Consider the following 19,741-nt stretch of genomic DNA (forward strand, 5'->3'; position numbering starts at 1 on the left):
AGCACCTGGCACACTGGAGGTTGTGAGGAGCACAGCCTTTAGACTTAGCTGCTGGGTTAAGGCCTCAGGGATCCTTGGGTGGGGGCAGGGGGAAGCTGGGAAATCCCAGAGCTTTTTGTGCTGCTTTTCCAGAGCAGCAAGATCCTCCCTGAGGACGAGCGCTGGCACCTGCCAGCCTGCATGGGGGAGGTGGATCCAAATGGCGCTCTGCTTTCCCACTTGCTCAAATGCATCGCGCATCCTGTCCGAACACAACGGGGGCTGCCCAGACCTCCCTCCTTGTCGGATAGCTCCTTACTACACCCCTCGCTCGCTCCCATTCAGAAGTCTGCAGGCTTCTGAGCCCTCAGTCCGGTGCTCTGCGGGTCAGGCTGGCATGCTGAGGGAAGGGAGAAAGCCGTCCAGGTTGCAGCCTGCAGGGAGGATGTTCCAGGAGCTAACCCTGTGGAATGAGGCCAGCCGGCAGCCCTCGGGCAGTGCACAGGGCCTTACCTCATCGCTAATGAATGCATGTTTGTTTCTCTCATAGCTGCCGATCCCAGTATCGTCCAGGCTTCCCGGAATAGTGAGTATTGCTCTTCCAGCTTTGTTTATAGTGCGTCTGCCTGCAGTGGGGCATGGGGTGGATTCCTTATTTCCATTGAAAGCCCCTGCGCATGGGAGTTTCCATCCAGTGGGGCAAGTGTCTGTAGGAGGCTGTTCCCTCTTGCAGGGAGGGAGGATTTGCTGCAAACTAAACATGTGCATGATCCTTGCTGGAGCCCCAAGATCACCTGTGGGATCAGATGGGTCTGTTTCTTAGTGAAGTTTTCCCACATGTAGTGCAACTTTCCCAGGAAAGCGATAACAAGAAAGAGGAAAGGCCTTTCGGAGAGCACAACCCATGCATCTCTGTAACAGTCCGCAGGGTGGCTGAACTCTGCACACAGGGATAGGTCTGGGTAATTTAAAGGTGCAGAAAACCAAATGCAATCACAATTTCTCTGCTCCGTACAGCACATCTGGGCTTATGGGGGGGCAGAACAGGGGATGATATACTGCAATGCTACCTGCTTGCAACATCTATCTGCTTTCCCTTCTGTGGTGTGTTCTCTGACATCCAGCCCATCTCTGCACCCCTACCCCCCGCATCCTTTCTGTCCTGTGCAGATAGCTGCAGTTTTTCTCTGCATGCCAGGGAAGGCGAGATCACCAGCTTTACCACACCAGGCTTCCCCAACAGCCCATACCCCAACAACGCTCGCTGCCAGTGGGCCCTGAGGGCTGACGCCGATTCCATTATCAGCCTGACTTTCAAGACATTTGATGTGGAGCCCTGCGGTGAGGGCAATGACTACATCAAGGTCTACAACTCCCTGAGCCCCGTGGAGCCCCATGCCCTTGTGACGTGAGTGCTGCTGCCTGGCTGAGTTCTTGCATTCTGATAATTTCTTTTAAGTGGGGAAATGGGTATCACATTCCTCTTCCTTATCTACAGGCCTCAGAGCAAAAGAAACACAAGGGAGGGAGAGCAGCTGTCCGGGCTGGTCCAGGGGGTCATTGCTAGGAGTCAAGTGATGATGCTGAGTGAAATGAAAGCTGCCCTAAATATAGGGGAACCTGTAAGAGAGGGTGTTTAGTGGCTTCCAAAGCAGTTCAGCAACCAAGAGGAAGAACTGACTCTGCCCAGGCCCCCACAGCAATGCCTGCTCCCTAGCTCAGGAAACACTGGAGCAGAAGTCAGCTGAAATAGTTGTTTTAATCCTAGGATTTGTGCAGAGGCAGGGACAGGGTTGGGAGTCTGAGTGTAGCGGGGCCTGTTTGTGAAGTAGAGGCTAGGACCCAGTGAGCGCGTTTGTGTCTGTGCTGGAAGCTGCCATATTGCTGTGCACTGAGCGGTCTGACAGTCTCTGTGCTTCCCTCCTCCCAGGCTGTGTGGCAGCTACCCCCCATCTTACAACTTAACCTTCCTGTCCTCCAAGAACGTCATGTTGGTCACGCTGGTCACCAATGCTGAAGGCAGGCGCCCCGGCTTCAAGGCCGAATTCTTCCAGCTCCCGAAGATAAAAAGTGAGCAGAAGAAGCCTTCCTGTGTCATGGGCGGGAGAGGGGAGGGGCAGCCGGTGCTGTTGACATCAGCTTGGCAAGGATACTGCAGGCGAGTTAAGAGACCCTCGGAAGCTGCCCTCGTCCCAGGTCTCAGAGGAGCTCATCTTACCCATAGTGTGTCTATCTGCTTTAATGATGCCCCTTAAGGAGTGCGTGGGAGGAATTATGTAGGATTACACATGAAGATTGATGTTGGCAGGAACCAGCTAATTGGTCTCCTGGGTTCAATCCAAGCCTTCAATTGGAGCTGGTATCTCCAGAGATCGGCTTAACCTCATTAAAGACAGCTTTACATGTCTTGCCATTGCTGCTTTTGACAGGCCAAGTAGCTCCAAGTCCTAACCCAGCTTCTTCATCCTGCTCATCTTCTAGGCTGTGGTGGGACATTGAAGGAAACCACTGGGATTTTTACCACTCCTTTCTACCCAGCACACTACCCCCCGAACTTGGACTGTACGTGGGACATTGAGGTGAGAAGGTCAAATGAACTTCGCTCTCAGGGCATCTGAGAAACTGTGGGCAAATTGAGGCCCATCTGTCTGGGCAAGTGAATCTGCAGTTTGAACTGGCTCATGTTTCATGTTACATACCACAATTATCTCATGGTGGCAAGATGTGCAGGTGGTCACCGAGGCTGAGAGATTAGCAGAATTCAGAGGGGGACTGGAGGGGAAGCATCAAGGGCAGGAAAAATGTGCAGGTGCACACCTGATTCCCACCGTCACCTCCGTCCATAGGTCATGTGGACAACAGCATCAGCCATTACTTTGTGTAAAGCAACAGGATAAATGGTTGTACCTGAGGGCACAGATGGACCCCTAAGTGACAGGGTGGAAGGGGGGAACAAACTTCCCTTGGGAGCTATTCCACTTAAGAGCTTTAAGGCTTGTGGCCTCTGAAGCATCTGCCGTTGGGTAGGAGATGGGGTGCTAGGCTAGATGGGCTCTGTTGTAACTCAGTTGGCCAGCTTCTCCATTTCTTTCCCCTCTGTGGAAGTCCCCTGTGCAGCTGTATCCAGTCCTGGTTCTGACTAGGACCCGCTGCTTTCCCTTCCCTTGGGGAGGTTATTCCACATCCAAATAGACCTCACTGGCCATGGCTTTTCCCTGAGTTTCTTCTGAAATCCACTGGCCTGGCAAGGTGATAGTTGACACCTGGGTCACTACCTTGCTTGGTCACTGGGACTAAGCTTGAGCTATTCTGGTAACCCATGGAGCTGTCTGGAGTAAACTGCAGGTGGTAGATTATTGCCCTGGCTTAGCCCCTGCCAGGAATCAGGTTTGATTGAGCTTTGCCTGATCCCTCTGCCTTTTCTGGTTGTAAATGTATCTTAGACTCTTACTGTGTCCTAATGAATCCAGGTGAGCGCTTACTTGGGGCAGGGGGAGGAGTTACTTGTAGCCTGGGTCTGCTCTTGTGTCCCTTCCAGCGTTGTTGTCTGCCCATTCTTCTGTCTCATGCTCACACTTGCAGCCTGTTGGTGGGGCTCCGTCTTAAACCCCTTTCCACGCTGGCTTGAAAGAGATAATCTGATCCCTGCTATTTCCAGAGGTTGTCTTAGACATGTTAAGAAGCTCCTACCAAGGCAGAGAGTCGCAGATAATACAAAATAACTGCCTTTTCTTTTTCATTATGGACTTGTGCTCTGCTCCCAATTTCTCCCACCTCCCGTCAAAGTTGGTCACAGAGGAGATAGGAGGAAAATGGAGTTTCTGCTCCTAAACCCACTGCCTCCTTGTCTTTGCAGGTGCCTAGTAACAAGAACGTGAAGGTGCGTTTCAACCTGTTCTATGTGCTGGAACCCGGCATCCCCATTAAAACCTGCACCAAGGATTATGTAGAAATCAGCAATACAAAGTAAGTGCTGGGCGCCTAGCACTGGGCTCTGTGACCTGATTCTGACGCTAAGGCAGAGTGAAAATTAGTCTGAGGAAGTGTCTTTTCATGCGACTGTGGAAGTCACTTCCACAGCTTTGCTGAGACCAAGGAATTTCCTGTATGTAAGGCCTTGGGCATGGGTGTTCTCAGTGCAGAACCAAAAGGAAGGGACTTGAAGGGATCTGCAGAGTTACAGTAGGAAGAGGTTGTTGGGGAAGTAGGTTGATTACTTTGCACCAGCCTACTGTGGAGTCCTGCTGCCTTCTTTGAGGCATCTGGTGCTGGCCCCTGCCCTTGCCAAGCCTGATCTGCCCTGCAGTGTTCCCTTGGCTTGTGTAGAGCATCTGAACCTGCTAGCTGCCTCAGTCCCCTCAGCAGCCAGTACTACTCCAGGGTGCACTGTATACTCTGCTGGGGAGCTGCTGGGTAGAACTGCCACTAATGTATGTGTGAGCAACACTCACAGCTTGGCAGTGAGCTACTGTCTGTCATCCAGTAAAGCCAAATACGTGTAGCTGAGATGAGATCTTGAACTGGATGGAGCCTGTTCCCCTCTGGCAGCTCCCATGGAGAAGGGCAGGGTTTCAATATTAATGCAATGGCAGTGAGAATCTGGCTAGCTGTCCCTCGTTAGGGGTCATTGCCTAGCAACTCTAGCTGAGCTAACTACTTGGTTTGAAATGATGGGTGCTAAGCTGAAATGAGCTCTATTATTTTAAAAATTCTGGCACTGACTAGCATGAGATCTGACTCTCTCACACATGTGGGAGTTCAGGTTTTGAACCTAATTCTGCATTTTGCAACCAGCTCTTCTTACTAGCAGCAGCTCTTGGGAGCAGTAGTTGTGGACCCATGCTTCCAAAGTGTTAGGTGCTGTACAGAGAAAAGCAGATGATTCCTGCCCAAAGAGGTTCCAGTCTAAATAAGAGGCAAGAGGTGAACACAATCAAGAGAGCACAAGGTAGCAGAGAGGCACAACTGGTCAGCATGGCAGGCACATAGGTACCAGTGTCAAGCCATTGCCCAGGGTTTTGTAGCTCTCCCCTTTGTTGTTGGATGGATCGCATCGACCAGGGGTTAAAATGCAGTGCTAAACTTTGCAGCTCTGTTATGCTGAGTCTGATGCACCTACTTGTGGAGCCATGGCCACCCCTGCCAGCTTAGATGATCTGAGCAGTAAAAAACCTAGTGGTTTTCTAGGCCACTTTGTGTGAGAAGGCCAGAGTTTGCATTTTTCTGCATTAGCCTCTTCCACTGTAACTCTGCAGCAGGTAATAAATCCTGTGCTGTGTCCCCCTCCAGGTACTGCGGAGAGCGCCCTCAGTTTGTGGTGGCAAGTAATACCAGCAGAATAACAGTCCGGTTCCACTCCGACCAGTCGTACACTGACACCGGCTTCTTGGCAGAGTTCCTGTCCTATGATTCCAGTGACCGTAAGTTAAATGGAGGGTGCCAACCTTGCAGGAGGGCAAAGGAGTAAGCTGCAGAGCAGTGGGGTTGCAGGTGAAATGCGTGCACACAATCCTGCTGATGGCTGGCCAGATGCGGCTGCCCTACCAATTCTCCAGCCAAATCCCTACGCCTCATGCTCCCTGATCCCATGAGGAGGATGGATGCACTCTGGGAAATTCATGTCCAGACTTTGGACCTCCAGCCTGTTCATTTTGGTGTAATATCTCCTGTTGGTGTCTTCTGACAAATGCAGAAAAAATGGCTTCTGTGAAGGAAAGCACAGGATAGAGCAGCTAATCCTAGGCCCAACAACATGGGGCATCATGGACTTTCCCTGGAAAATCCACTCCACTCGCATGTAGCCCAGGCTGCCAACAGGGGCATGTGTCTGTGTCAGCACAGACCTCCTCGATCTTCTATGTAGTGGGTGTGGGCAAAGAAATGGTGAATGGGTGAAGGCAAGAGGACAGGATGGTCACTTAGAAGCTCATGCATGTCCCGTCTCCCTCATCCACAGCCTGTCCTGGCAGATTCACCTGCAAGACTGGCCGCTGCATCGACAAAACCCTGCGCTGTGATGGCTGGATGGACTGCTCAGATGCCAGTGATGAGCGCTCCTGCAGTAAGTTGTGCCTCCCACTGCTGCTTGCTTGTGGCGGGTTGGGAAGGTCCCTGCTGAACACGGCGAGTGAGAAGTGAACCCCTGGCTTGCTCATGTCTGCAGGGTCAAGTAATGCAGAAAGCTTTTAGATAGCGGTCAGGGTTGGCAGTTAGTTAGACAAGACAGGTGTCTCTTGAACCACAAGGGAGAGAAGCCCCAGTGAAGCAAAGGTCTTTGTTGCCTGCTTCTGGCCTAGGTGGTCCATCCAGGAGCTTTCCAAGCTGCCAAATTGTTGGGGCTTGGTTCAGGCCTCGGTGCTAATATAACATTTGCTGGTCTGGCTCTCCAGCTTTGTGACCTCTAGTGTGCAAAAGTGCTGATCCTGCCAGCCGGCTTGCCAGGCTATTGAGTGATGGCTCTGTGGTGTGCAACACATGGAGACTACCTCATCTCTGCACGTGTGGCATCAGTGCTGTGGCTGTCACTGTATTATAGAGGGTCAGGGGCAAAAATGTGCCTTTTGAGCAGTTATCTTCATCCCACTAGCTAGGCAGTTGGGTTGGTCTGAACTGCTTGAAGTTTGGGGACTGAGACATTTCCACAGCTGGGGCTGTCTGACTCCAGGACTTAGTTTGGCACCTGTCTTTTAAGTTCTGTGACTCTGGCTTCTCTTTCCACTTCCATAGAAGAGAGCCAGACTCCAGTCTGGGGAATCCCATGTGTCTAGCAGCAAATTATCCCTGGAGAGACCTCCCTTAACCACCAGTTTCATGGTGATCGGCTCCAGAATCCCCTTTGAGTCTGCGGGCCTGGGTTTTCATCACCATTAATCTCTCTTTCGACAGCCAATGCCAGGTCACTGACTTGAGTCATTCTCCCACCCACCTGCTGGGATATTGTTCCTTCCATTGAATCCTTCTTGCGGATGTTTGCTTCCTCTGAACCTCAAGGCTCTGGTGTAAGCTGAGGGGTTGGCCTAAGGGCAGGCATGTGTTTCAGTATCTCTAGCAGAAGCTTAAGGTACTGTTTGTGGCTTCTTCCTGAGCTGCTGAGCTTGGGAATCAGTGTGTGTGTGTTGTTGTAAATTAACCTTTTCCTCCAGGATTAATACACAAATCCCCCTAGTAATGTTTTTAGCAATTGCCTAAAGTCCATCAGAGGAGAGTGGAGCCTCCAGTTCAGGAGTTTACTGTGCTGAACAGACTGTATTTGCTGGGACTGGGGTAGCTGCTACATATGGCAAGGGCTCACTGCTCTCTCTTGTCAGCTCAGAGATATCCTGTAGCATCCTAGGAGTCTGTCACTTTTTGACTGAATTTTTCATGTAGTTAGAATTTTTTTCCATGATTCCTCTCTGACTCTGTTGTAACCTCTGACTCTCCTCTGGCTGGTTAAGCTCACTTACAAATGCATCCAAATACAGCACAGATACTGCTCTCTTAGTAACTCTGGGAGCTATTTTACCTAGGCTGACACAACTGACTTGCTGTCAGCTCTTATAGCGTATCCCCAAATCTGTGTTCTCTGGGTGCTCAAGCCCTCGATGGGACTGCTGCTCAGACTCCCCACAGCTGATGCACACGCACAGAATTGGCTGGCTTATAAGAAGAGCTGCCACCTGGACATGAGTCAGTCATGTCAGTTGTGAACCTGTTACAGAGACGAGACATGGCTATGCTACCATGCTGATGCATGGGGCACCAGGTACAGGAAGCTAAAGCCAAGAGTGGAGCTGGCTGGTGACCCATAGAGTTGGCCCAGGAGCCTGGAAGGGTTGTTGTTTCCCAAGTTTCCTTCTCATCCAAATGCCTTGAGTCCTGATGTTCATTCATCTGGGATCTGTAGGACTGACCATCAGTCACCATTTTATGGTAGTGTGGTTCCCAGTTCTCTTTCATGTGTAGTGTGGTACGAGCAGGTTCTCAGAGCTGTTGCCTTGTCTGACTCAGATGTTTTGCCTTCTCAGGCAGGGCTGCAGCTTGTGAGGGTGCTGAGTGCTCAGGGGGCTTCAGGAGGTCCTTGGCATGTTGCAGGGGCAGAGTGAGGTGTTCTTGCTGCAAGTTTCTAACTCACTGGGCTGTGCCACCCACCATGCCCCAGTGTCTTGGTACCTCATGGCCCTGTTGCCCTCTGGCCACACAGATGAGTTCACAGTACTCTTGCATCTTCTCATGCTTCCCTCTTCCTTCCCCTAGACTGTACCAAGGAGCAGTTCAGATGCAGGAACGGGTGGTGCAAGTCGCTCATGTGGGTCTGTGATGGTGTGAACGACTGTGGAGACAACAGTGATGAGGAGCAGTGCAGTAAGTAATGGGTCCAGCACTCTATCCAACAATGACACCTGACACGATGCAGGACCCATGTATGAATGCAGGGAAAGCTGTGAGCCACTGTAATGAGACCTAGATGTGATCTGATCCATGCTACCTAAAACTGTCAAAACCCTGGATTTAATCTGAATTGATCTGAGCAGACAGAGAGGATTGGCTTGTCCAGCAGAAACCCAAAGAACAGAAGTGACCAGAAAGCACCTAGGTTAGTGTGGACAGTCTTAATCTTCTCACAAAAGACCCCAGAGTCTTGTTATTTAGATTTCAAAAAATGCTTATCACAGACTCTTGGTAGCCTAATGATTAATCATACAGTAAGTAAAATCAAATTAAGTTTTGGTAGCATTGAAATCAGCGCTATAGGAATTCTGCTGGCCAGTCACTTATTCCTTCAAGGGAGCAAACTTATGTCTGTCTCTGAAGATCCCTTTCAACTGGTGCCCTTTTCAGCGTGCAAGGAAAGTCCCCAGATGTGGGCTGTAGTCAAACAGGAGACTTACATAACAGGCTTTATTAAAAATAACACAATGTTTGGTGGAAAAGGGGACAAGATAAGTGGCTGAAAAGGGAAGGGGTTCCTGAAAGAAGACAGGCAACAAGTGCAAGGGCTTCATCTCGGAGCTGGAGAACTGCAGGGTCTGTCTGGGCCCAGCAGTCTCCTGAAAGCCCAGTCCCATCCCCTCTGTCACAAGGGCAGATTAAAGCAGGGTCCTTGGGGCTCTGTCCCCTGCTTGCTGGGTCTGACTTGCAGCTGTTTCCTCTCCTTTCCAGAATGTCCAGATCAGAACTTGAAGTGCCGCAATGGGAAATGCATCCCTGAAGCCCAGAAGTGCAATGGCAAGGATGACTGTGGGGATGGAAGTGATGAAAACGACTGCATCGGGGGTGAGGAGGGGCATGTCTGGGAATGGTCTCTCAGAGCTTGTTGTGGGAGACCCCGCAAGCTCCAGGCAGGTGCCACAAGCAGGGTCTCCACCAGTGGCCTGAGAAACCAGTCAGGAGAGCTGTGGTCACAAGTAGGATCCTGTAGAGTGAAGGGGGTCACAATGCCAAGAGTAGGATTCCTGTGGGATCCATGTTTCATCAGTGTGGCATGCAAGGCATTGCCATGGATCTGAAACTCCTTTTCACCCATGGGACTTGGCTATCCTCCCCAACGAGAGAGCCCAAAATGTGATCTTGGGCAACACCTCCCACCCAGCATCCTCCTCGGGGGTTCTTCTACTGGGTGCAAAATGGGCTAAACCCTCTGCTTTTGCCTCTCAGCAGCCACAGCTGTCATCTGCAGCGAGCACACCTACAAGTGCCGCAGCAACGTGTGTGTGAGCAAGAAGAACCCAGAGTGCGATGGGACGCAGGACTGTGCTGACAACTCAGATGAGGAGAACTGCGGTGAGTGGCGCAGGGAAGGGGTGGGGCCAAGGCCAGGTTTTTTCTAGGATCTGCCCCCAAATCAGGACACTTAGGAATGACGGGAGTATCTGGTCATTCAGGCTCCAGGAGGGACCTTGTGGCAGTTGCTGTCTGCACGGGGTGTAACCAGACAGTCATCATTAAACAGTGAAGGTTATTTGCACTATGACATATTTAGGACCAATAGTTTCTGCTCTTCTGTGTACTCTGTTGGCTCCGCCATTCCAGTTAGCAGACTCTGCTCCCACTGCTGTGCTGATAGCACCAGCAATGAACTGCAGAAATGGTGGGAGACCTCTGACTCCCCAGGGGGATCCCATGAGATTTGCAGCAGGTAACTAACAGGAGCCTTATGTTTCTTGTTGGCCCTTTTCCCCCTCCCCTTGCAGACTGCGGGATCCGCTCGTACAACAAGCAGTCGCGGATTGTCGGCGGGCTGGACTCAGAGTTGGGCGAGTGGCCGTGGCAGGTCAGCCTGCACGTGGAAGGCCAGGGGCACATCTGTGGGGCCTCGCTGGTATCAGACAGGTGGCTGGTGTCAGCAGCGCACTGCTTCCAGGATGAGATGCGGATCAGGTGGGTGCTGCCATGGGACTGGGTCTCAGCTGCTCTCCAGGCTTGGGTGGGGTCAGTGAGATGTTAGACTTGTGCACACACCTCCAGGAATGGCCAGGACATCAGCCCAGTGCTAATCCAGTGTCCTTCCATCTTTGGCAGCCAGTCCCAACTGCTTCTGGGGAAAGTATAGCAAACATGGCTGTGCCTTGCAGTGGAGAAATGGTAGACCCTCCTGGGAAGTTCTCCCCAGAAGCAAGTTTGCTGTGTCACTCTGGCCCAGGTCATGGCTCCAGCCTCTTTGGTATAAGACAGAAGCCGGTCTTGCCTGGGGCTGGTGTGTGGACACCCTACATTGCCAATGCTCTGGCTTATTGAGATGAATCGGAGAGAAGTAGAGCTGGAAGAAACCTCCACAGGTCATCTAGTCCAACCCCCTGCTTGAGGCAGGATCATCCCTATCCAAACCACCCTATACAATCCATAATCTAAATTCGACATAAAACTGTTGTCAACCCTGACACAACACAGACCTAACATCCTAGTCTGCCACAGGTAAAACAGGGGAACCACAGCAGCCAATGTCCTGCCTCCGTGGAATTTTGTCAATATATGCTCAAGAGATCCTGGGTAGAAGGCAATGCCCCCACTAGAGAGGAAGGCAACCCCGCATCCCTCACTGTCCATACCAATCTGATCATGGGGTAAAATTCCTTCCTGACCCTGGTCAGAATCCTACAGTGTCTCTGGGTGGCTGCTGCGCCTCCAGGCAGGTGGGGGATGTAGCCATGTTTAGGGAAAGGAAAACCCATAGGTTTATTGTCTTGGTTTTGTGCCCTGTTCACCATGGTTCAAATAGCATCTGGGCCTTACCTCCCTGCGTGGTTTGTGGTAGGTGCTGCAGTGCCTCATACAGCAGTGAGTAGAGGGTGATCTTTAGTCCTGCCAAGGAGTCAGGACAGCATCCGTCTCTGGGTGAGAGATTGTAGGTATGGCTGGGCTGGTCGTGGTGTTGTATAGCAAACTGTCCAGCTGAGGGCTCTGCAGTAGCTGCGTAGTCTACCAGAGCCCTGAGCAACACCTGAAAGGAGCATAGGGAGATTTGCAGTCCCATGGAATATCCTGGCTACTGCAGATTGACGGGGAGAAGTCTGCTTTCCATCCCCATCCTGGGGAATTCAGCTTTTCAGTGAAAAAACCAAGAGCTGTATTTTCTCTTTGGAAATGCCACCGCAGTGCCTGCTGTCTCCTAGCCAGGCATAGTGTCAGATGGCATCTCTGCTGTGCATCCTGGTCCTCCCTTGCAGGGACTGGAGCCATTTGCCTCATGGGATCCCCAGACTGTGGTACATCATGGGAGATGGTCTGGGTAGACGGTCTGGCCCCTAGAAAGGAATGGGAACAGCAGGCATCTGTGCTACAGCTCCCATGAGGTCCCTCAACAGTTTTGCTAAATACCAATAGTTCAGTTTTCTGACCAGAACAATCTACCTTTCCCCTGCAGAGCACATTTTAAGAAACAATGTTAGTTTTAAAAAACATCTTTTTGTCAAAAAAAGTTTTTTACCACATTTGCCTTACCCTAAAACAGTCTCCAGCCCCCCCCTGCATCACCACATGATGTGTCTTTGTGCAGATACTCAGACCCCAAGTTGTGGACGGCCTTCCTAGGCCTCCACGACCAGAGCCGGCGGACTAACGAAAACGTCCAAGAGCGGAAGATCAAGCGCATCATAGCCCACCCCAGCTTCAATGACTTCACCTACGATTACGACATCGCCGTGCTGGAGCTACAGAGCCCGGTCACCTTCAGCAAAGTTGTCAGGCCCATCTGCCTGCCTGACCCCACACATGACTTTCCCTCTGGCAAGAACCTGTGGGTGACCGGGTGGGGAGCCACCTTTGAAGGGGGTGAGTGAGGCGTGTGTGTGTTTGTGGGCAAGGGGTGAGAGAGTCGGGCACAGTGCCTGCCTTGATGGCTATGTGGTTGTTCAAGAGGTGTGAATGGAGGCCATGGGGTCCTGTGAGAATTGCACCATGGTGGGAGCTTTTTCCATAGGCCTTCTGGTACTTGCTAGCCTGCTTGGGTGGCCAGTGATGATGGTCAGTGCTGGGACTCGAAGACAGGTGGCTCCCCACAGCTGATCAGCAGGGAGGCTTGGGACTCTACTGACTGTGTCCCAGTTCTGCTGCCATAAGCCCCCGGCCTGGGCTCCACAGGCTGCCTCTGTCCCTGCAGGTGGAGTATCATATTGTGGCTGGGAGTACATGGGTTCATCTCCAGACTGTGGGGAGAGTTTGGTGCCTGGCTGATGGGTGAGGGGGATAGGAGCTGGCTGGTGCTCAGCATGAGGGATTGAATCAGAGAGCAGAATAAGTCTGGGGAGAAGTTGTGCTGATGGATGTTGAGGGCTGAGAATTGGGGGCGGGAGCATGCGCTCTGCAACCCAAGTGCTCTGGGTGAGAAGGAGTGTCTGGACCTTCTAACACACCGCTTGCCTCGGGTCCCTGCAGGTAGCGGTGCCACCATCTTGCAGAAGGCAGAAATTCGGATAATCAACCAGACCCAGTGCAACAGCCTGCTGGCCAACCAGATGACGTCACGCATGATGTGTGTGGGGATCCTGATAGGAGGCATTGACGCCTGCCAGGTACTTCAGCAGGGACAGGGACAGTCATAGCAATGGGGAGCTGTCTGACCAGGACTGCTTATACACTCTGTGTGTGGCACCAGTGGAGATTGAATCCTGGTCTCCTACAGCCCTGCCTTCAGTGGCTTAAAACTATCAAGCTGTCTGTCCTCCATGGAGTTGGTAGAGGCCCTTTCCACTGTGGAATGGGAGTGGACAAGCTAATTTGGCCTCCTCCCAGCCCTACTCATTGGAGTCATGGAGGAAGGAGATGGTTCTTGTGTAACCGGCATTTCTGCCCTGTGCAGGGAGACTCTGGTGGGCCGCTGGCCAGCGAGGAGACCAACAGCAGGATGTTCCTGGCCGGCGTGGTGAGCTGGGGAGATGGCTGTGCACGACGGAACAAGCCAGGGGTCTACACGCGGGTCACCCATCTGCGGGACTGGATCAAGCTGCACAGTGGGGTATAGGAGCTCCGCAGTGGGGTGCCGGGCTCTGCATGAGCTCACAGCACCTCTCAAACTCGACTCTGGGTCTCTTTTGAGCCGGCGATTGAAGACACTCCCAGCTGATGTGAAGGGAATCATATGCATGTGTGTTGTTTCCTCTGCTCTCCCACACTGCTGGACCAGTGAGGGGCCTGGCCTGGCCAGTGGGCAGACATGGGGTGAGCTGTGGGCAGCTGGGACGTTGTCTCCAGGAGCTGCCCTGATGTACCCCTCTACCTCAGCTGAGCAGGACTCTTTGGGGAAGAGCCAGGAGCCCTCCTCTTCACTCCCTACCTTAGCATGGACTGCAGCACCTGGGCCAGAGGAGCTCCAGGGAAGCCTCCACTCCTGTTTCAAAAGCCCAGGATTGCGGTGCAGCAGTTGCCCAGCAGGACACTGCAGAGGATGGGACTGGCTGCATTTAAAGCGGGGCGGGTGGGGGGAGGGTGTCTGTGCTCGAGTGTGCAGCTCCAGAGGCAGGACTGGACCTGTTGGGCATGTAGTGAGTGATGCCAGATGTGGTTTTTAGATTAACCCTCTGGCCCTTCCTGAAATCAGTGGAACTGAAAACTGGTTTTAAAATAATGTCTGCGAGTTGCTCTGCCTCATGTCCTCCTTATTGCCAGGTTTAATGGTATTGGGAGAGTGCAGGTTCCTGGCCCCCAGGGAGCCATCCCAGAAGCAGCTCCCTTCAAGGCCTTGCCACCAGCCTGGCCTGGGGTAGCTTGGCTCAGGGAGGTTTTTATTCATGTCTGTCTGATATTTTAGAAATGGCTTTTACCACTGAGAATCACAAATGAAGGAGCAGAATCGATAAGGAGAACTTCTTTCCCCCTGCCAGCCCTGCAGGTGTCCAGGGGTAAATGCTGTGTGATCTATGGCTGCTGGGTCTGATCCCTCCTCCCAGCCTGACCCCTCACCCCTTCTGTTGGTACCCAGCTTGCTGTGCTCCTAGGTCCTTTCCTTATCAGGTCAAGGTGATGGCTGCAGGGCTCTGTATGGCTCCAGCATCCTTGCTGCCCTCTGCAGGCTTCTGCTAGGGGTGATGGAGATGAGGTGGCTATAGGAGATGCCTCTGCTTGCAAACGAGTCTATCTGATTTGTTTTGGAAGAAGCTGAGACCATTGGAGGTACCCCAGTAGTAGATCATGAGGAGCGAGTCAAGGAGGTGACCCACAAGGGAAAGGGTCCTGGTTTGAGCTGGTGGCTTCCCTTGCTAGCAAGGCTGTTGGGATGGTGAATCCAAGTTGACCAGCCCACATGAGCAAGGGCACAGTCTCAGCCCCACTGCCCTACCGTCCCCAAGTTCTCATTAGCTCATTGCACTCAGGTCCTTTGTTGAGACCTCAGGTTGGAGACAGCCCCACAGAACCTGCATCTCCTAGACAGGCTGCAGAGGTCTAAATTCAGATGAGGTTTGGATCATAGATTTCGCAGTCCTGTAGGATGTGCGCAGAGTGCCACATTCTGGGACTCGGAGCATCTTGTCCAGGAGCATGCACGAATCCATGCTCTGGGCTTGTCATAGACCTTCATGTGGACCATTCACATTAGAGCTCAGGCTGCACTTTGGCTGACCTGGCTTTTCACACAAGTGCTTTAGATGTAGCCCCTAGAACAGCGTGCGTGCGTGTGTGTGTGTGCGTGTGTGCGCACGTATGCATATGTCTCTGTGTGTGCATACATGCACGGTACCTATTTTCTGACCCGTACATGGGTCAGATTGGCATTGCCACAATGTGCCTTATTAGGAATGAGCTGTAACACAGCCAGCTGTGGAGCTCATCTCTGTCATACAAGTGCCTCCTCCAGCTGGCTCTTCTTTAGTCATTGTGTGAAGCTGCATCCTTAGCTGAGATCTTTTAATGCCTTTGAACAGAGCATAGTCAGGGTCTGGATTCAAGGATCCTATGGTATGTCTGTGTCTTGGGCAGTTGTTAATATTACTCCTGAGCACTCTGTGTGTGTGTGCGTGCGTGCGTGCGTGTGCGCGCGCACGCGCATGTGCACCCAGGCAGTAGAGGTGTTACAGGAAGCTGTTATGTCATTGGAGTGACAGCAGAGCCCTGCAAATGCCCCATATGCAGCTCTCTCTGCAAGGAGGGTGAGGGGCTTATAAACATGCTAACCCCCTTTCCTTGCTTGGGTGACCTGTCAGGGGATGTCTCAGGCTAGGCGTCTTGAGAGGACCTAGGTGGGGGCTGGGCTAGGGGCGGAGCTCAGTAGCTTTTTATCCATTTTCTTGGTTTTTAAATAAATGTTATGTTGTGATTTTTATCTCTTTGATCCCGTTTGCGTCTGTATCTGTTGCTCCCTTTGGCTTTGCTGTGTAGATGTCGGGATGACAAGGCCCAGTGATCTGTTTGTCTGAACCCTTCTCTATTGTGAAATAATTTTTGTAGAGGTCTGAACGCAATGGAGATGCCACTGTCAGTCTGGATTAAACTGGGAATTTTGATAATACTCTGCCTCTAGCCTCTCACATTGTACTTTCAAACTAAAAATGGGAAAGCTGACAGGTGCCAAATAGCACACAGCACACCCTGTGGAGTGAAACCTTAAAAAATGGGGATGAGAAACAGGGAGAAGATGAGCACACGCAAATAAATACTTTTAATGATTAAAAAAATCAAACGGGCAACAATAAAAAGTATACCCGCTTTTATACTAATGCTAGAAGCCTAAGATCAAAAGTAGAGGAACTTGAATGCTTAGTATTAAATAACAATATCTTCTGTGTGTCAGATATCCAGGCTGTAGCCATATTGGTCTAGAGGCAAGAGGAATCAAAACTCGTGGCAGAAGTGATATCTTTTATTAAACCAACTAGATATTTGCAAAAAAAATATATCTTTATTTGCAAGCCTTCGGGCACAGGCACCCTTCATCGGGCCTAGAAGATTGCAAAGATTGTAAAAGTTCTCCCAGAACTCATACTGGTGGAGGAATGGCACTCGATATAAAAGACTCCATTGAATCAAATAGGGTAGATTTTCCAGCTGGTAAGGAGGAGTGTCTCTATGGATAGATCTATTCCAGGTTTCAATAGAAAAAAGTATGTCTGGGGATAGACTATTGGCCTCCCCTTCCCTTCACCTCTCTTGAAACCAGGATGGCAGCAGTGAGCTAGAAATGCTAAGGGAGAAGAAAGAGGCTGCAACAGCAAAAAACACAGTAATAATGGCTGATTTCAATTATCCACGAATAGGCTGAGTCAATCTAACTAACATCGGGCTCGGATGCAGAGACCAAATTTCATGAAGCTATAAAAGACTGCTTCCTGCAGTAGTTAGTCCTGGAACCTACAAGAGGAAAGGCTATTTTTGACCTGGTCCTAAGTAGTGCACGGGAACTGGTGCAAAGGGTAAGTGTAGGCCTAGGATTTAGAGAGACCACAATAAATTAGAAGATTGGACCAAAAGAAATGACATGAGGTTTAACAAGCAGAGGTGTAAAATCCTGCGTTTAGGACAGAACAATCCCATGCACTAGTACAAGCTGAGGACCAACTGTCTAAGCAGCAGCTCTGCAGAAAAGGACCTGGGGGTAGTTGTGGATAATAAACTGAATATGAGCCAGCTGTGTGCCCTTGTTGCAAACACGGCTAATGGCATCCTAGGCTACGTTAGTAGAAGCATTGCTGGCAGATCAAGGGAAGTGATTATTCCCCTCTGTTTGCAACTGGTGGGGCCACACGTGGAGTCCTGTGTCTACTTTTGGGCCCCCCAGTACAGAAAGGATGCAGGTAAATTGGAGAGAGTCCAGCAAAGGGCAACGAAAATGGTTGGGGGCCTGGGGAATATGACATATGAGCAGAGGCTGAGGGAGCTGGGCTTATTTAGTCTGCAGAAGAGAAGACAGAGGGGGAATTGAGTAACAGCCTTCAACTACCTGTAGGGTGGTTCCAGAGAAGATGGAGCTGGTCTGTTCTCAGCGATGGCAGATGACAGGACAAGGAGCAATGGGCTCAAGTTGCAGCAAGGGAAGTTGAGGTTAGATATTAGGAAAAGCTTTCTCACAATCTGTGGTTGCGCTGTGGAGATGCCCGCTGGACTCCCAGTGGGAGCATAGGGCACCCACATCCCATCTCCTGCACCAGCACCGCTGCCCCTTCCAGCTGGGATGTGTGGGGCTTGGGCCACAGAGAAAACGAGGTGAGTGACATTGGTATCCCCTGGTGGTCATGGGTGACTGGTTTTGCCACCTTGATCAGGGCCTTGCTGCTCTGCACAAAAGCAGAGCGTCTCTGCTCCAAGGGTGTCTGGCTTAGCCAGATGGGGCTGCGCAGGGTGCTGCGCTGGGTGCTGATAGATGCACCCAGAGTTGCACAGCAGGTCTGTGGGAGAGAAACCCTGGGTCTCCTGACTCCACCTACTGGGCCATGCTCGTTCCAGTCCCATTTGTATCTTGCCCCGAATGGTGGTTCTTCATCTGTGCTCATCCCAAGTTGCTCGCAGGATGGGGCCTATGCTACTCCTTTCCCTGGCTAGTGCTTTCTTCATTGTTCTGACTGGGTCTTCCAATTATGCAATTTGGCCCCCCACCCTTGCTCAAGACAATGCCAGGACATGGAGCTGGGAAGGGAAGGTAACACCTTGTTTGTCAAAGAGGTGCAGTATGAGGACAGGGCGGGAGCGGGGAGGAAAATGCACGCCTTGCATGAACAGTTGTGATGTGTGTGCCCACACTGGGGGGGGGGGTAGATGCCCCATGGAGTTGCTGTGCTTCTCCAGCTAGCTGCCTGGTGCAATTGGGCCGAGGTCCAGCCTCTTAACTGGAAGCGTTTCTGTAATGAGGTGCTGTGGCCGTTAGATGGCAGTGCAAGCCCACGGGGAATGGGCATTGCACCTGCCTGCCCTGGGCACCAGGTAGCGGGGGCAGGTCTGCCTATACCAGTCTGTCCCCTCCCTGACTGAAGAGTATTGTCCATCCATCCATGGGAAGGTGGGCTGGGGAGAACAGGGCCAGGCTGCGACGGGGGAGTATCCAGTGGAGAAACAGAAATTAGACCTCAGTGCATCTGTGGGGTTAGCCCCAGGATGGAGGGAAAGGGTGGCAGGGCAGGATGGTATGGCACTGCCGTGTCTCTGGGAGGAAAGCCAGGGCTGAGGGCACAGCTGCATGGCAGACCCAGGAGGAACCGAGACCAAGGAACTTGTGGTTGTGAAGGGAAACTTTGCAACAAGTTGACGCTGCCAGTGCCACCCTCCATGCTCAGGGCCTGCCCAATCCCACCTCTACCTCTCCCCAGGCCCTTTATATGGAAAGCTTCCCCAGGTGCTCCTCAGGTTCTCACTCTTTCCTTCCTTCCACAGTGGCCCTGGTCCTGGCTTTCCCCCCAAGCCTGAAACACGAGGCTGGAAAATGATGCAGACTCCTGGCCTCTGCTCATCAGAGAGGAGCTCTAGCTGGGACCCTGCACCACGAGGCTTCTCCATTGACAGCATGTGCCAGAGTCTTTACCGATGCAACAAGGAAACCGTATCCCTTGTGCAGGGCAGCAGGTGGCCCAGCCGCAGCAACCGAGATGGGAGCAGGCAGGCGTGTGCTGGCTTCACAGGCAAGTGCCATCCCCTGCAGTCAGCCCGAAAGATACCCAGGGCAGGGGACGAACAATGCCCAGAGGCTCCAGCCAGAGAGATTGCAGAAGAAGGGGCTTATAGGAGGAGGCAGGTGGGCTTGCTCCTGGGTGCCTCGCTCTGAGATGGCTGCACTCAGCAGGGGTCTGGCAGGGTGCACGTGATAGACAGGTCTGGGTAATGTGCCCCACCAGTCCGAGGCATCACTGGCACTGAATGGTGCCTTCTCCTGCCCTAATGTTTTCAGGGCAGCCAGTGGGCTCCCAGCCCTGTCTCTGCTCTCAGCTGCTGGCTTTGACCCCCTGCGAGCAGCCGGGCTCATTCCATTGCCTGCGGGCCAGACGCTGCTGCAAGAGGCAGTAAAACAGCTTGTATACAAAGCTGCTGCGGGCAGTGGCATGCCAGTGCCAGCTGGTTTTGTGTGGCAGCCTGGTGTGGTTTCCATGCCAGCTTCCTGCTCCAGGGCTACTTGTGGGAGACCGGCCCTAAATTGCAGGCTGTTCTGCTCCTTAGCTGTGCCATACCCCCAGTGGGGCCTGCCAGAGCGACCAGTGGGGTCTAAACTCATGTGTGGTCTGGTACTTTGAGCTGTGGACCTGTGAGCAGGAAGGTAGTGTCACTGACTTACTGTGTGACTTAAGCAAGCCCCTTCAGCTGTCTCCACCTCTGTTTCCCCTATGTCTGACGAGGGCTTATGTCTTGAACACTCTAGGCATGAAGTGTATTG

At 52.1% G+C, this 19,741-nt stretch overlaps 1 protein-coding gene across 3 annotated transcripts in view; it reads left to right on the forward strand.

Moving 5' to 3' along the window:
• Positions 1 to 15,898, forward strand: part of ST14 (ST14 transmembrane serine protease matriptase) — a 36,171-nt gene extending 20,273 nt beyond the window's left edge. For all 3 annotated transcript variants that reach the window (XM_090027104.1, XM_090027106.1, XM_090027103.1), the window contains 14 exons: positions 530 to 565; positions 1,150 to 1,387; positions 1,910 to 2,049; positions 2,461 to 2,558; positions 3,836 to 3,945; positions 5,269 to 5,399; positions 5,936 to 6,040; positions 8,215 to 8,322; positions 9,121 to 9,234; positions 9,616 to 9,741; positions 10,152 to 10,338; positions 11,954 to 12,228; positions 12,832 to 12,968; positions 13,256 to 15,898. In XM_090027104.1, the coding sequence (XP_089883230.1) occupies positions 530 to 565; positions 1,150 to 1,387; positions 1,910 to 2,049; positions 2,461 to 2,558; positions 3,836 to 3,945; positions 5,269 to 5,399; positions 5,936 to 6,040; positions 8,215 to 8,322; positions 9,121 to 9,234; positions 9,616 to 9,741; positions 10,152 to 10,338; positions 11,954 to 12,228; positions 12,832 to 12,968; positions 13,256 to 13,417 (1,967 nt within the window). In that variant the 3' untranslated portion in view covers positions 13,418 to 15,898. The remainder of the gene's footprint in view (positions 1 to 529; positions 566 to 1,149; positions 1,388 to 1,909; positions 2,050 to 2,460; positions 2,559 to 3,835; positions 3,946 to 5,268; positions 5,400 to 5,935; positions 6,041 to 8,214; positions 8,323 to 9,120; positions 9,235 to 9,615; positions 9,742 to 10,151; positions 10,339 to 11,953; positions 12,229 to 12,831; positions 12,969 to 13,255) is intronic.
• Positions 15,899 to 19,741: the final 3,843 nt, after the last annotated feature.

This window comes from Crocodylus siamensis, chromosome 14, assembly GCF_052110815.1.
Source record: "Crocodylus siamensis isolate JL-2025a chromosome 14, ASM5211081v1, whole genome shotgun sequence".
Classification (NCBI taxonomy): Eukaryota; Metazoa; Chordata; order Crocodylia; family Crocodylidae; genus Crocodylus; species Crocodylus siamensis.